Raw genomic sequence first — 15,065 nt, 5'->3', positions numbered from 1 at the left:
CCATCTGTATTTCTTCTTTGGGGAAATGTCTCTTTAGGTCTTCTGCCCATTTTTCAATTGGGTTATTTGTGTGTTGTTGAGTTGTATGAGCTGTTTGTATATTTTGGAAATTAAGCCCTTGTTGGTCACATCATTGGCAAATATTTTTTCCTGTTCTGTAGGTTGTCTTTTCGTTTATTTTTTATGGTTTCCTTTGCTGTGCAAAAGCTTGTAAGTTTGATCAGGTCCCATTTGTGTATTTTTGTTTTTATTGCCTTGGGAGACCTCAGAAAACATTGGTATGATTTATGTTAGACAACGTTTTGCCTATGATCTCTTCTAGGAGTTTTACCGTGTCATGTCTTTAAGTCTTTCAGCCATTTTGAGTTTATTTTTGTATATGGTGAGATGGTGTGTTCTGAACTTCATGGATTTACATGCAGCTGTCCAATTTTCCCAACACCACTTGCTGAAGAGACTGTCTTTTTCCCATTGTATATTCTTTTTTTTTTTTTTTTTTTTTTGCGGTATGCAGGCCTCTGTGTTCTGAACTTCATGGATTTACATGCAGCTGTCCAATTTTCCCAACACCACTTGCTGAAGAGACTGTCTTTTTCCCATTGTATATTCTTTTTTTTTTTTTTTTTTTTTGCGGTATGCGGGCCTCTCACTGCTGTGGTCTCTCCCCTTGCGGAGCACAGGCTCCAGACACGCAGGCTCAGTGGCCACGGCTCACGGGCCCAGCCGCCCCGCAGCATGTGGGATCCCCCCGGACCGGGGCACAAACCCACGTCCCCTGCATCAGCAGGCAGACTCTCAACCACTGCGCCACCAGGGAAGCCCTCCCATTGTATATTCTTGCCTCCTTTGTTCAGGATTAGTTGACCATAAGTGTGTGGGTTTACTTTGGGGCTCTCTATTTGATTGATGTAGGTTTCTGTTTTTATGCTGGTACCATGCTGTTTTGATGTCTGTAGCTTTGTAGTATAGTCTGAAGTCAGGGAGCCTGATTCCTTCTGCTCTTTTCTTTTTTTAAGGTTGTTTTGTCTATTTGAAGTCTTTTGTGTTTCCATACAAATTTTAAAAACTTTTGGACTTCCCTGGTGGTCCAGTGGTTAAGACTCTGCACTCCCAATGCAGGGGGCCTGGGTTTGATCCCTGGTCGGGGAACTAGATCCTGCATGCTGCAACTAAAAGAGCCTGCGTGCTGCAACTAAAGATCCTGTGTGCCACAACTAAGACCCAGCGCAGCCAAATAAATTTTTTTTTAAACTAAAAACTTTTTTGTTTTAGTTCTATGATAAATGCCCTTGGTATTTTGATACGGATTGCATTGAATCTGTAGATTGCCTTTGGGAGTATGGTCATTTTAACAATATTAATTCTTCCAATATCACAGTGTATCTTTCTTTTTTCTTTCATTTATTTTTGGCTGCGTTGGGTCTTAGTTGCAGTACATGGGCTCTTCATTGAAGCATGTTGGCTCCTCTCCAGTTGTGGTTCCCAGGCTTCTCTCTAGTTGTGGCACGCGGGATCCTGAGCGCACGGGCTCAGTAGTTGCAGCGCGCAAGCTCAGTAGTTGTGGCATGCGGGCTTAGTTGCTCCGCAGCATGTGGGATCTTAGTTCCCCGACCAGGGATCAAACCCACATCCCCTGCATTGGAAAGTGGATTTTTAACCACTGGACCACCAGGGAAGTCCCAAGCACAGTGTATCTTGCCATCTGTTGTTGTCATCTTCAGTTTCTTTCATCAGTGTCTTATATTGATAGTTTTCTGAGTTTAGGTCTTTTACCTTTTTTAGGTAGGTTTATTCATAGGTATTTTATTTTTATGATGTGGTTTTAAATGGGATTGTTTCCTTAATTTCACTTTCTAGTATTTCATTGTTATTATATAGAAATGCAACAGATTTCCATATATTAATTTTGTATCATGCAACTTTACTGAATTCATTGATGAGCTCTAGTAGTTTTCTGGTGGTGTCTTTAGAATTTTCTATGTATAGTATCTCTCATCTGCAAACAGTGACAGTTTTACTTCTTCCTTTTAAATTTGGATTCCCTTTAGTTGTGTCATCGGATTCCTGTGGCTAGTACTTCCAATACTGTGTCGAAGAAAAGTGGCAAGAGTGGGCATCCTTGTCTTGTTCCTGATCTTACAGGAAATGCTTTCAGATTTTCACTTTTGAATATGTTGTTAGCTGTGGGCTTGTCATATATGGCCTTTATTATCTTCTCTGCCCCCTTTCTAGAGTTTTTATCATAAATTCAGGTTAAATTTTCTCAAAAGCTTTTTCTGCATCTATTGAGATGATCATATGGTTTTTATTCTTCAATTTGTTAATGTGTATCACTTTGATTGATTGGCAGATATTGAAAAATCCTTGCATCCCTGGTATAAATCCCACTTGATCATGGTGTGTGATCCTTTTGATGTATTGTTGGATTCAGTTTGCTCATATTTTGTGAGGATTTTTGCATCTATGTTCACCCGTGATACTGGCCTATAACTTTCATTTTTCTGTGATATCTTTGTCTGAGTTTTTGGTATTAATTTGATCATGGCCTTGTAGAATAGTTTGGAAGCATTCATTTCTCTGCAATTTGGGGGGAATGGTTTGAGAAGGACAGGTGTTAACTCTTCTCTAAATGTTTTGTAGAATTCACCTGTGAAGACATCTGTTCCTGGACTTTTGTTCGGTGGGAGGTTTTTTTTTAAATTGGTCTGTTCATATTTTCTATTTCTTCCTGGTTTAGTCTTGGGAGATTGTACATTTCCAGGAATTTCTCCATTTCTTCTGTGTTGTCCAATTTATTGGCATATAGTTATTTATAGTAGTCTCTTATCCTTTATGTTTCTGTGGTGTCAGTTGTAATGTCTCCTTTTTCATTTCTGATTTTATTGATTTGGGCCCTCTTTTTTCTTGATGAGTCTGGATAAGGTATGTCAATTTTGTTTAGCTTTTTAAAAAAACTTTTAATTTCATTGATTTTTTATTTTTTTTGTTTCTATTTCATTTATTTCTGCTCTCATCTCTACCATGTCTTTCCTTCTACTAACTTTGGTGTTTGTTTTTTTTCTAGCTCCTTTAGGTGTAAGGTTAGGTTGTTTATTTATTTCAGTTTTTTTGTTTCCTGAGGTAGGCTTGTATTGCTGTAAACTTCCCTCTTAGAACTGCTTTTGTTGTTCCCATAGAATTTTGGATTGTTGAGGTTTGGTTTTGTTTTCATTTGTATACAGGTATTTTTAAATTTCTCTTTGATTTCTTCAGTGATCTGTTGGTAGTGTAGTAGTATATTGTACAGCCTCCACGTTAGTATTTTTTGAATTTTTTTTTCTTATGGTTGATTTTTAGTCTATTGCTGCTGTGGTCAGAAAAGATGGTTCATAGAATTTCAGTTTCCTTAAATTTACTGATGTTTGCTTTGTGTCCTAGCATGTGATCTATTCTGGAAAATGTTCCATGTACACTTGAAAAGAATGTGTATTCTGCTGTTTTGGGATAGGATGCTCTGTATATATATCTATTAAGTTCACCTGATCTAATGTGTCTTTTAAGGCCAGTGTTTCCTTATTTATTTTCTGTCTAGGTGATCTTTCCTTTGATATAATTGGGGTGTTAAAGTCCCCTACTATTATTGTGTTACTGTTGATTTCTCCCTTTGTGTCTGTTAATATTTCCTTTATGTATGCTTCTATGTTGGGTGCATATATATTTACAATTGTTGTATCTTCTTCTTGGATTGATCCCCTGATCATGATGTAGGGTCCTTCTTTGTCTCTTATAAGTCTTTATTTTAAAGTGTATTTTGCTACCCCCACCTGTCTTTTGATTTCCAGTTGCATGGAATACCTTTTGCCATCCAACTTTCAGTCTGTGTGTGTCTTTAGATCTGAAGTGAGTTTCTCGTAGGCAGCATATTTATAGGTCTTGATTATTGTATCCATTCAGCCACTCTGTCTTTTGATTGGAGCACTTAGTCCATTTACATTTAAAATTACTATTGATGTATATGTTCTTATGACATTTTGTTAATTGTTTTGGATTTGTTTTTGTAGGCCTTTTTTGTTCCTTTCGTCTTTTGTTTCTTGTGATTTTACTATTTTTAGTGTTATGTTTGGATTCATTTTTCTTCTTTGTGTGTATCTATTATAGATTTTTGATTTATGGTTACAATGAGGTTCACATACAGCTAGCTAGCAGATAGATAGATATGAATGATTGCTTTAAGTTGCTGATCTCTTAATTTCACATGCATTTTAACAACCCTGCATTTGTACTCTCCTCCCCTTACAATTACTGTTTTTGACATAATATTTTACATCTGATTGTTTTGTCTTTCCCTTAACTGCTTAATGTGGATATAGATTATTTTACTATTATCTTTTAACCTTCCTACTAGCTTTATGAGTGAATGATTTCCTACCTTTACTATATGTTTGCCTTTACCAGTGAGCTTTTTCCGTTTGTAATTTTCATGTTTTCTTGTTGTGGTCTTTTCTTTTTCACTTAGAGGTTCTTTTAACATTTCTTGTAAAGCTGCTTCCGTCATCCTGAACTCTTTTAGCTTTTGCTTGTCTTTAAAGCTTTTGATCTCTCCAACAAACCTGAACAAGAGCCTTGCTGGGTAGATTATTCTTGTTTTAGGTTTTTCTCTCTCACTACTTTAAATATATCATGTCACTCCCTTCTGGCCTTCAGAATTTCTGCTGAAGAGTCAGCTGATAGCCTTATGGGAGTGCCCTTGTGTGTAACTTGCTGCTTCTCCCTGGCTGCCTTTAATTTTTGCCATTGTAATTAAAAAGGGAGGATATTAAAGATAATGTTTCTTGCTGTGTTCCTCTGTGGGTTAATCCTGTATGAGACTCTCTGAGCTTCGTGGACTTGGATATCTATTTCCTTTCCCAAATTAGGGGAGTTTTCAGCCATTCTGTCTTTAAGTATGTGCTCAGCCTCTTTCTCTCTTCTCCTTCTGGACCCCCTGTAATGTGAATATTAGTGCACTTAAGTTGTCCCAGAGGTCTCTTAAACCATCTTCATATCTTTTTATTCTTTTTTCTGTTCAATTTCAGTGATTTCCACTACTGTCTTCCAGCTCACTGATCCATTCCTTTGTATCATTTTCTTTCCTCTCTTCTCCTTCTGGAACCCCTATAATGTCAATATGAGTGCACTTGATGTTGTGCCAGAGGTCTTAAACTGTCCTCACTTCTTTTTATTCTTTTTTTTTTAATCCAGCTTCAGTGATTTCCACTACTGTCTTCCAGCTCACTGATCCATTCCTTTGTATCATTTGGTCTACTGTTGATTTCTTCTAGTGTGTTTTTCATTTCAGTTATTGTATTCTTCATCTGTTTGATTTTTCTTTGTATATGCTCTTTGTTAGAAACATCTAATCTCTCTCTCTGTGCATCCATTCTTCTCCCAAGTTCTTTGTTCATCTTCAATCATGACCCTGAACTCTTTCTTGGGTATATTGCCTATCTCTACTTCACTCAGTTCTCCTGGGGTTTTATCTTGTTCCTTTGTTCGCAACATATTCATGTGTTGCCTCATTTTGCCTAATTTGTTCTTCACATTTCCCAGCCTAGGAGAAGTGGCCTTTTGTAAGAGATGTCCTATGCATCCAAGCAGTGCACTCCCCTCTTGCCACCAGAGCTATATGTGCTAGGCTTTCCTAGAGAGCTGTGTGGGGCTTTCTGTCTTGGTAGGCTGACTGTGTGGTCAGTCTGGTAGGGTTGGTTGGCCCTAGCCTGGTTGGTTGCCAGGTCCTACCTTTTGTGGAGGCTGCCAGCTGCTGGTTGGCAGGACTGGGTCATGAGGTGGCTGACTGTGGAACCCCACAGGTTCTCTAGGCTAATGCTGGGTTACTGGTGGGCAGAGTCAGGGTCCAGGAGACCCCAGGGCTGTTGTCCACCCACTGCTCTGTGAATCTGGGTCCTGGGGCTAGTGCCAGCCTCCTGGCTGATAGAGGTGGGTCCTGGGGTCTGGTTGCAGGTCCCAGGGGTCCCAGAACTGGGGTCAGATAGCTGGTGAGTGGGGCCAATTCCTGACACAGTTGGCTGTGGGACCTGGCGTATTTTGAAGCTTGTGTTGGCCTGCTGGTGGCCAGGGCCCAGCTGGTCCCTGGGCAGAGTCTGGCCTGCTGGGTCTGCAAGCTGCAGGGCTACAGTTTTCTTGCAGCTGGTGTCTGTGCCCTAGTGGTGAGAGTGGGTCCTGGGGGGCCTCGGCTAGTGCCTGCACACTGGCATGTGGGGCTGGGACCTGGGCCCTCTCATGGACAGGGCAGTGTCCAGAGGCAGCTGTGGGCTCAGAGGGTCTTAAGACAGCCTGTCCACTGGTGGGTGGGACTGTGGTCACACCCAGTTAGTTGCTGGGTCTTGGGGCCAATAAGCTAGAGGGAGGATTCCAAAATGGCACTTGCCAGCACCAGTGTCCACATGGTAGAAGGAGCTCCCAAACATGGCTACCATCAGTGTCTGCGTTTCCAGGATGAGCTGCAGTTGTTTCTTGCCTCAAGGAGACTTTCCAAGATCAGCAGGCTCCTATCAAATTACTGCTTCTCCCTGGGGCCTGGAGTGTGTGATATTTTGTGCACACCCTTTAAGAGTGAAGTCTCTTATTTCCTACGGACTCTGGGACTCCTGAAAGTAAGCACTGCTGGCCTTCAAACCCACATGCTCTAGGTGCTCATCTTCTTGGTGTAGAATCCCTGGGCTAGAGAGTCCAACATGGAGCTTGGACGTCTCACTCCTTTGGGAGAACCTCTGCAATTGTAATTATTCTCCCTTAGCTCGGTGCTTTGTGACCACCTAGAGGGATGGGATAGGGAGGGTGGGAGGGAGACACAAGAGGGAGGGGATGTGGGGATATATGTATAGCTGATTCACTTTGTTATACAGCAGAAACTAACACACCATTGTAAAGCAACTGAAGATATTTTTTAAAAAATTATAATTATTCTCCCACTTGTGGGTTGCCAACCCATATGTAGGGGACTTGACTATATTGTGACTCTGCCCCCTCCTAACTGTTGTGGTTCCTTCTTTATATCTTTAGTTATAGAAGACCTTTTTTGGTAGGTTTTTTTTTTCATTGATGGTTGTTCTGCAGATAGCTATGATTTTGGTATGCCTGTGAGAGGAGGTGAGCTCAGGGTTTTTTTTACTCCACAATCTTGACTGCTTCCCTCACCTGAATCATTTCCAAAGTCCTATCCTCTGCCTTGCTAATTCTCTCTTCCATGTGATCTGCTCTATTTCCAATGTTTTTAATGCAGCCTTCATCTCATTTCCTGAGTGAGTTCCTCAGGTCCAGAATTTGTTTGGTTCTTTAGAATTTCATTCTCTTGGTAAAGTATTCCTTCTGTTCATTAATTTCGTTCCTCAGTTCACTGAAAGTTCGTTGAATTTCTTCATGACAACTCTTTTGAATTCTTTATAAGGTAGATCACAGTATTCTGTGTCTTTGGGTTCAGTTGCTGAAAAACTGTCATTTTATTTTTGCTTTTGCCATATTACGACGATTTTTTTCATAGTGTTTGATGAAATTTGCCTCTGCACATTTTCATTTGAAGTAACAAATACCTTTCTTAGGTAAGGCTTTGTTTGCTTTGAGTCTAATAAATACGTTGGTAATAAGAAGCCTTTCTTTTGCTTTCCAGAAGGTGGCAATAGAGCACAAGTTTTTGACTTACTGGAGCTAAGTTGGGAGCATGTGCATAAAAAAGCTGGTGTTAAAAAAAGAACAAAGGCTGGTGACAGACTGGGGGGTGGGGGGGTATATAATAAGCACTTGGAGCTTTGGGTATGCCCATGGCCTGGTAGGGGCAATCTTCCACTGGGGGAGTTCCAGCAGTGTGTAGGGGGACTTACTTATTGATGGAATTCCAGGACAGATGGTAGGAAACCCATACCTTCGGTTGTCTTTGGCTGCCTTCTTTCCTTTCCATCCTCCTGGTTACAGAGGTCTCTCTTCAGGACTCAGGTGTTGCTAAAGAACAATACGGCCTTCCAGCTGCCACCTACATTGCCAGGCAGACTGTCACCCCTTTCACTTTCCACCTCCTCTACCAGAGAGACTGTTGCCACCACCACTGCAACTCCCTTGGCTCTGTGGTCTTCTCCAAGATACAACCCACCCACTTTCAGATGCACAGGTGGATGCATCTCTTGGGTGTCTTGGTGTGTGTGCAGAGGCACTTTCTGTTACAGATGTCTAATAGTTGTAGGTTGAAGTGGAGAGAAAAAAAAAAAGGAACAACTCATGCCACCATTATACTGCCCTTACTCCCAGCCTCACTCTTGTGACCAGCTGCCAACATTGCATTGTGCCCTTGAGCACATCCTTTCCTTGCATGTAATTAACACCAGATGGAAATCAAATGTATTCAGAAACCATTTTTACTCATTGGAGTTAATGAGCTAAAAGAATATCAGTACTGTTGACAACTGCAAGTCCCCCACAGGTTGCAGTCCTGGAAGTCAGGTGGAGAAAGTGTTTCAAGGAGGAAGGAAAGATCAGCTGTCAAATCATGCTTGATGGGTCATGTAGGATGAAGACTGAGAAATGACCGCTGGATTTAACAATGTGGAGGTCATTAGTGGTCTTAAGCAAGTTTGCTGAAATGGTAAGGGGAAAAAACCTGAATAAAGGAGTTTCAAGAGAGAATAGGAGGGAAAAAAATCAGAGTCAGTGAATATACTATTTCAAGGAGTATCACCATAAAGGGAAGCAAAGAATGTAATAGCTGGAGAGAAAGTAGAATTAAGATGATTTTTTTAACCTTTTCCATGTATATTTTCAAGCATACACAAGAATAGAGGGAAAAGTAAAATGGACCTATTGATACATGTACTCGTTTCCCAGTTTCAATAGCTATTGATATTTAGACAATCTTGTTTCATCTACAACTTTCTGACTGACTGGAGTATTTGAATTATTGTTTCACCTCTGTCTGATAAAGTATATATATATTGTTTTTAGATGATTGATACATGTACTCGTTTCCCAGTTTCAATAGCTATTGATATTTAGACAATCTTGTTTCATCTACAACTTTCTGACTGGAGTATTTTAAAGAATTATTGTTTCACCTCTGATAACTTTAGTATATATTGTTTTTAGATGAGAACTTAAAAATTATAATCACAGTGACAATATTAACTATAGTGCCTTAATGTCATAACTCATCAGTGTTTATCTTTTTCCAATAGAAAAAAGAGAATTTTTTAAGGGAAAAATAACAGCATGTGTGTAGACTGATGGGACTGATCCAAGAGATGGAAGGAACGAGATGCAGGAACAAGAGGAGATGGGCCCTCATGCCCGGATGGAGGAGTGCCTTACATAGATGCAGAGTGGTCTCCCTGGTTAGAGGAGAGAAGGCCAAGTGTGCAGACAGATGCACAGCATGGGGGAGATGTGGTGGAGAGAGCATGTGGTGGTTCTATTCAGATGCTTCCATTGTCTCAGTGAAATAAGAAGCAAGATCCTCGTCCAGAGGAAGGTGTTGGAGGTTTCAGGAGGAGAAAGTGTGTGATACCAGGAGCTGAGCACTACTTACCCAGAATGGAATCCTTAAGATGATCCTTCTTCCTTTGCAGGAGAAGGAAAGCAAGTCACTTTGCTTGGCCACCATTAAAAAACAATACAAAGTAAGCATCTAAAGTAACTGGTACAGAAGCAAAACTTCATCAGTTCTAGGTTCAGGAATTTATCTTTATATCCAAAGCAATCTGAATGCCAAGTCACTGGACATTCTAGTTCTGAAGACTCAGTGTTAATGAGTGGTCCATTTCAAGGCCCAATGCAGTAGTCACTGTAGAAATGAAAGAATTCTGAGCCAGAAAGAAACTGCTATTGTCCCCACCTTCTGTCTTATCCCTGAGCTTCTGCTTTCTGATTTGAAACTCTGCATTATCAGTTGGGAATTTTTCTCAACTTTTTCAGGGTTAATTGGGAATTTAAAAATTATTCAAAGTATAGTATGATGTTTCCTCTCCTTTACCTTTATCTAAGCTCTCCTCTCTGTATATTCACTCCTGCCTGCTTTCACAGCTATTTATACTAGTTAACTAACATTTATTCATTATTCACTCGATGCTTTGTACTCATTTGAGGAAACAGACTTTGAGAGGTTGAGTGACTTGCCCAAAGACACATTACAGGTAAGGGGCCAGTTCTTGAACCAAGGTCATATGACTTCCAAGACCTCTATCCCAGCCACAATACTGCACCCACCTGATTATCACTCAGAGTTTCCCCCACAGCCATTAGCACAATGACATGCTGAAAAGCAAACTAAGACTACTGGCTGGCCGCCTGACCCTGCCTGGTCTAATCTCAGCTCTGCCACTTTTTAATTGAATGACATTGGACAAATTATTTAGCCTTTTGTAACATCTGTTTCCTCATTAGTATAGAAAAATACCTATTAACAGATTTACAACATAAGGTTATTTTGAAGATTGAATTATATGAAACATAAGGTACTTAGAGCCTGCCACGTAACACATACTAACTAAATGTTACCTAAAAAATATTGTTCTTACCACTAATCAGCTTTGGCCAAGTGACTTCATATCTCTAAATATCATGTTCCACTTCCCTGATTTGCATTGATAGAGCTCTGGGAATCACTGAACCATGTAAGGTATACCTTGGGGGACGATGTTCCTGGTTTTGCCCTATTAGGGAAAATTGGGTGTTGTTATAATTTATCATTCTTTCTCTGACCATCCCACAAAACTCCTTTCTCCTTTTCTTGCAGTGACTGCATTTGTTCTGGGAAGCTGTTACATGCTATCTGCCTTTTATGTATTTGGGACAACAGTACAGTGACTTTATATTTTTGTAAATGCTAATTTCCCACAGAAAAACTGTAAAAATAAGCCACATAAAAATGATAAAAACAAAAAAAATTGTATTTTTAGGGTGAGAAGTAAATAATATTTAGTTCTCCAGAGATTAAAAACCTAAAAGACAAGTTCATGAGCCTACAGTTCTGCCCAGTAGTCAGACAAGCAGGGAGTAGAAGGGCTCTGGGTTCAGGGCTGAGGGGATTTGTCTAAAATCAGTTGTTCTTCTACAACAAGGTATCACCTCACACCAGTCAGAATGGCCATCATTAAAAAGTCTACAAATAGCAAATGCTGGAGAAGATGTGGAGAAAGGGAACCCTCCTACACTGTTGGTGTGAGAATAAATTGGTGCAGCCACTATGGAGAACAGTATGCAGGTTCCTCAGAAAACTAAAAATAGACTTGCCATATGATCCTGCAATCCCACTCCTCAGCATATATCCAAAGAAAACGCTAATTCAAAAAGATAAATGCAACCCTGTGTTCATTGCAGCACTACTTACAATAGCCAAGACATGGAAGCAACCTAAATGTCCACTGACAGATGAATGGATAAAGAAGATGTGGTACATAGAAACAATGGACTATTACTCAGCCATGAAAAAAATAATGCCATTTGCAGCAACAAGGGTGGACCAAGCGATTATACTAAGTGAAATCAGAAAGAGAAATACCATGGGATATCACTTATATGTGGAATCTCAAATACGACACAAATGAACTTATCTACAAAATGGAAATAGACTCATGCCAAGACACATAGTAATCAAATTGGCAAAAATTAAAGGCAAAGAAAAATTGAAAGCAACAAGGGAAAAACGACAAATAACATACAAGGCAAATCCCATAAGGTTAACAGCTAATTTCTCAGCAGAAACTCTACAAGCCAGAAGGGAGTGGCAACATGAATGGATTAAATGCTCCAACCAAAAGACACAGGCTTGCTGAATGGATACAAAAACAACACCCATCTATATGCTGTCTACAAGAGACCCACTTCAGACCTAGGGACACATATAGACTGAAAGTGAGAGGATGGAAAAAGATATTCCATGCAAATGGAAATCAAAAAGCTGGAGGAGCAATACCCATATCAGATAAAATAGACATAAAAATAAAGAATGTTACAATGGACAAGGAAGGAGACTATGGACAAGAAAGGAGACTACATAATGATCAAGGGATCAATTCAAGAAGAAGATATAACAATTATATATTATATATGCACCCAACATAGGAACACCTCAATACATAAGGCAACTGCTAACATCTATAAAAGAGGAAATCGACAGCAATATATGTTACTAAACAACCAAGAGATCACTGAAGAAATCAAAAGGAAATCAAAAAATACCTAGACAAATGACAATGAAAACACGACGATCCAAAACCTATGGGATGCAGCAAAAGCAGTTCTAACAGGGAAGTTTATAGCTATACAAGCCTACCTCAAGAGACAAGAAAAATCTCAAGTAAACAATCTAACCTTACACCTAAAGGAACTAGAGAAAGAAGAACAAACAAAACCCAGTTAGCAGAAGGAAAGGAATCAAAGATCAGAGCAGAAATAAATGAAATAAAAAGAAAACAATGGCAAAGATCAATAAAACTAAAAGCTGGTTCTTTGAGAAGATAAACAAAATTGATAAACCATTAGCCAGACTCATCAAGAATAAAAGGGAGAAGACTCAAATCAATAGAATTAGAAATGAAAAAGGAGATGTAACAACTGACACTGCAGAAATACAAAAGATTATTAGAGATTACTACAAGCAGCTGTATGCCAATAAAATGGACATCCTGGCAGAAATGGACAAATTCTTAGAAATGCACAAGCTGCCGAGACTGAACCAGGAAGAAATAGAAAATATGAACAGACCAATCACAAGCACTGAAATTGAAACTGTGATTAAAAATCTTCCAACAAACAAAAGCCCAGGACCAGATGGCTTCACAGGCGAATTCTATCAAACATTTAGAGAAGAGCTAACACCTATCCTTCTCAAACACTTCCAAAAGTTAGCAGAGGGAGGAACACTCCCAAACTCATTCTATGAGGCCACCATCACCCTGATACCAAAACCAGACAAAGACGTCACAAAGAAAGAAAACTACAGGCCACTATCACTGATGAACATAGATGCAAAAATCCTCAACAAAATACTAGCAAACAGAATCCAACAGCACATTAAAAGGATCATACATCATGATCAAGTGGGATTTATCCCAGGGATGCAAGGATTCTTCAAGATATGCAAATCAATGAATGTGATACACCATATTAACAAATTGAAGGAGTCAAACCATATGATCATCTCAATAGATGCAGAAAAATCTTTTGAAAAATTCAACACCCATTTATGATAAAAACTCTCTAGAAAATGGGCAGAGAGGGAACCTACCTCAACATAATAAAGGCCATATATGACAAACCCACAGCAAACATCATACTCAATGGTGAAAAGCTGAGCATTTCCACTAAGATCGGGAACAAGACAAGGATGTCTACCCTCACCACTATTATTCAACATACTTTTGGAAGTCCTAGCCACGGCATTCAGAGAAGAAAAAGAAATTAAAGGAATACAAATTGGAAAAGAAGAAGTAAAACTCACTGTTTGCAGATGACATGATACTATACATAGAGAATCCTAAAGATGCCACCAGAAAACTACTAGAGCTAATCAATGAATTTGGTAAAGTAGCAGGATACAAAATTAATGCACAGAAATCTCTTCCGTTCCTATACACTAATGAAAAATCTGAAAGTGAAATTAAGAAAACACTCCCATTTACCATTGCAACAAAAAGAATAAAATACCTAGGAATAAAGCTACCTGAGGAGAAAAAAGACCTGTATGCAGAAAACTATAAGACACTGATGAAAGAAATTAAAGATGATACCAACAGATGGAGAGATATACCATGTTCCTGGATTGGAAGAATCAATATTGTGAAAATGACTATACTACACAAAGCGATCTACAGATTCAGTGCTATCCCCATCAAATTACCAATGGCCTTTTTTTTTTTTTTTTTTTTTTTTGGTGGTATGCAGGCCTCTCACTGTGTGGCCTCTCCCATTGCGGAGCACAGGCTCCAGACGTGCAGTCTCAGCGGCCATGGCTCACAGGCCTACCTGTTCCATGGCATGTGGGATCTTCCCGGACTGGGGCACGAACCTGTGTCCCCTGCATCGGCAGGCAGACTCTCAACCACTGCGCCACCAGGGAAGCCACGAATGGCATTTTCAACAGAACTAGAACAAAAAATCTTAAAATTCGTATGGAGACACAAGGGACCCCAAAGAGCCAAAGCAGTGTTGAGGGAAAAAAATAGAGCTGGAGGAATCAGGCTCCTGGACTTCAGACTATACTACAAAGCTACAGTAATCAAGACAATATGGTACTGGCACAAAAACAGAAATATAGATCAATGGAACAGGATAGAAAGCCCAGAGATAAACCCACACACATATGGTCACCTTATCTTTGATAAAGGAGGGAAGGATATACAGTGGAGAAAAGACAGCCTCTTCAATAAGTGGTGCTGGGAAAACTGGACAGCTACATGTAAAAGTATGAAATTAGAACAATCCCTAACACCACACACAAGAATAAACTCAAAATGGGTTAAAGACCTAAATGTAAGGCCAGACACTATCAAACTCTTAGAGGAAAACATAGGCAGAACACTCTATGGCATAAATCACAGCAGGATCCTGTTGGACCCATCTCCTAGAGAAATGCAAATAAAAACAAAAAAAAACAAATGGGACCTAATGAAACTTAAAAGCTTTTGCACAGCAAAGGATACCATAAACAAGACCAAAAGACAACCCTCAGAATGGGAGAAAATATTTGCAAACGAAGCAACTGACAAAGGACTAATATCCAAAATTTATAAGCAACTCTTGCAGCTCAATAACAAAAAAACAAACAACCCAATCCAAAAATGGGCAGAAGAACTAAATAGACATTTCTCCAAAGAAGATATACAGATCGCCAACAAACACATGAAAGAATGCTCAACATCATTAATCATTAGAGAAATGCAAATCAAAACGACAATGAGATATCATCTCACACCGGTCAGATTGGCCATCATCAAAAACTCTAGAAACAATAAATGCTGGAGAGGGTGTGGAGAAAAGGGAACCCTCTTGCACTGCTGGTGGGAATAATGTAAATTGATACAGCCACTATGGAGAACAGTATGGAG

The 15,065-nt window shown here is 39.6% G+C and overlaps 1 protein-coding gene across 1 annotated transcript in view; it reads left to right on the top strand.

Moving 5' to 3' along the window:
* BCL2L10 (BCL2 like 10) overlaps positions 1-11,160 on the top strand; it is a 72,598-nt gene extending 61,438 nt beyond the window's left edge. The window contains 1 exon segment of the mRNA XM_024128951.2: positions 9,198-11,160. Coding sequence (XP_023984719.1) covers positions 9,198-9,241 — 44 coding nt within the window. The 3' untranslated portion in view covers positions 9,242-11,160.
* Positions 11,161-15,065: the final 3,905 nt, after the last annotated feature.

The sequence above is a fragment of the Physeter macrocephalus genome, chromosome 11 (assembly GCF_002837175.3).
Source record: "Physeter macrocephalus isolate SW-GA chromosome 11, ASM283717v5, whole genome shotgun sequence".
In the NCBI taxonomy this organism is placed as follows: domain Eukaryota; kingdom Metazoa; phylum Chordata; class Mammalia; order Artiodactyla; family Physeteridae; genus Physeter; species Physeter macrocephalus.
Note: the sequence above shows the minus strand (reverse complement) of the source record. Positions and strands in the feature narration are given on the sequence as shown.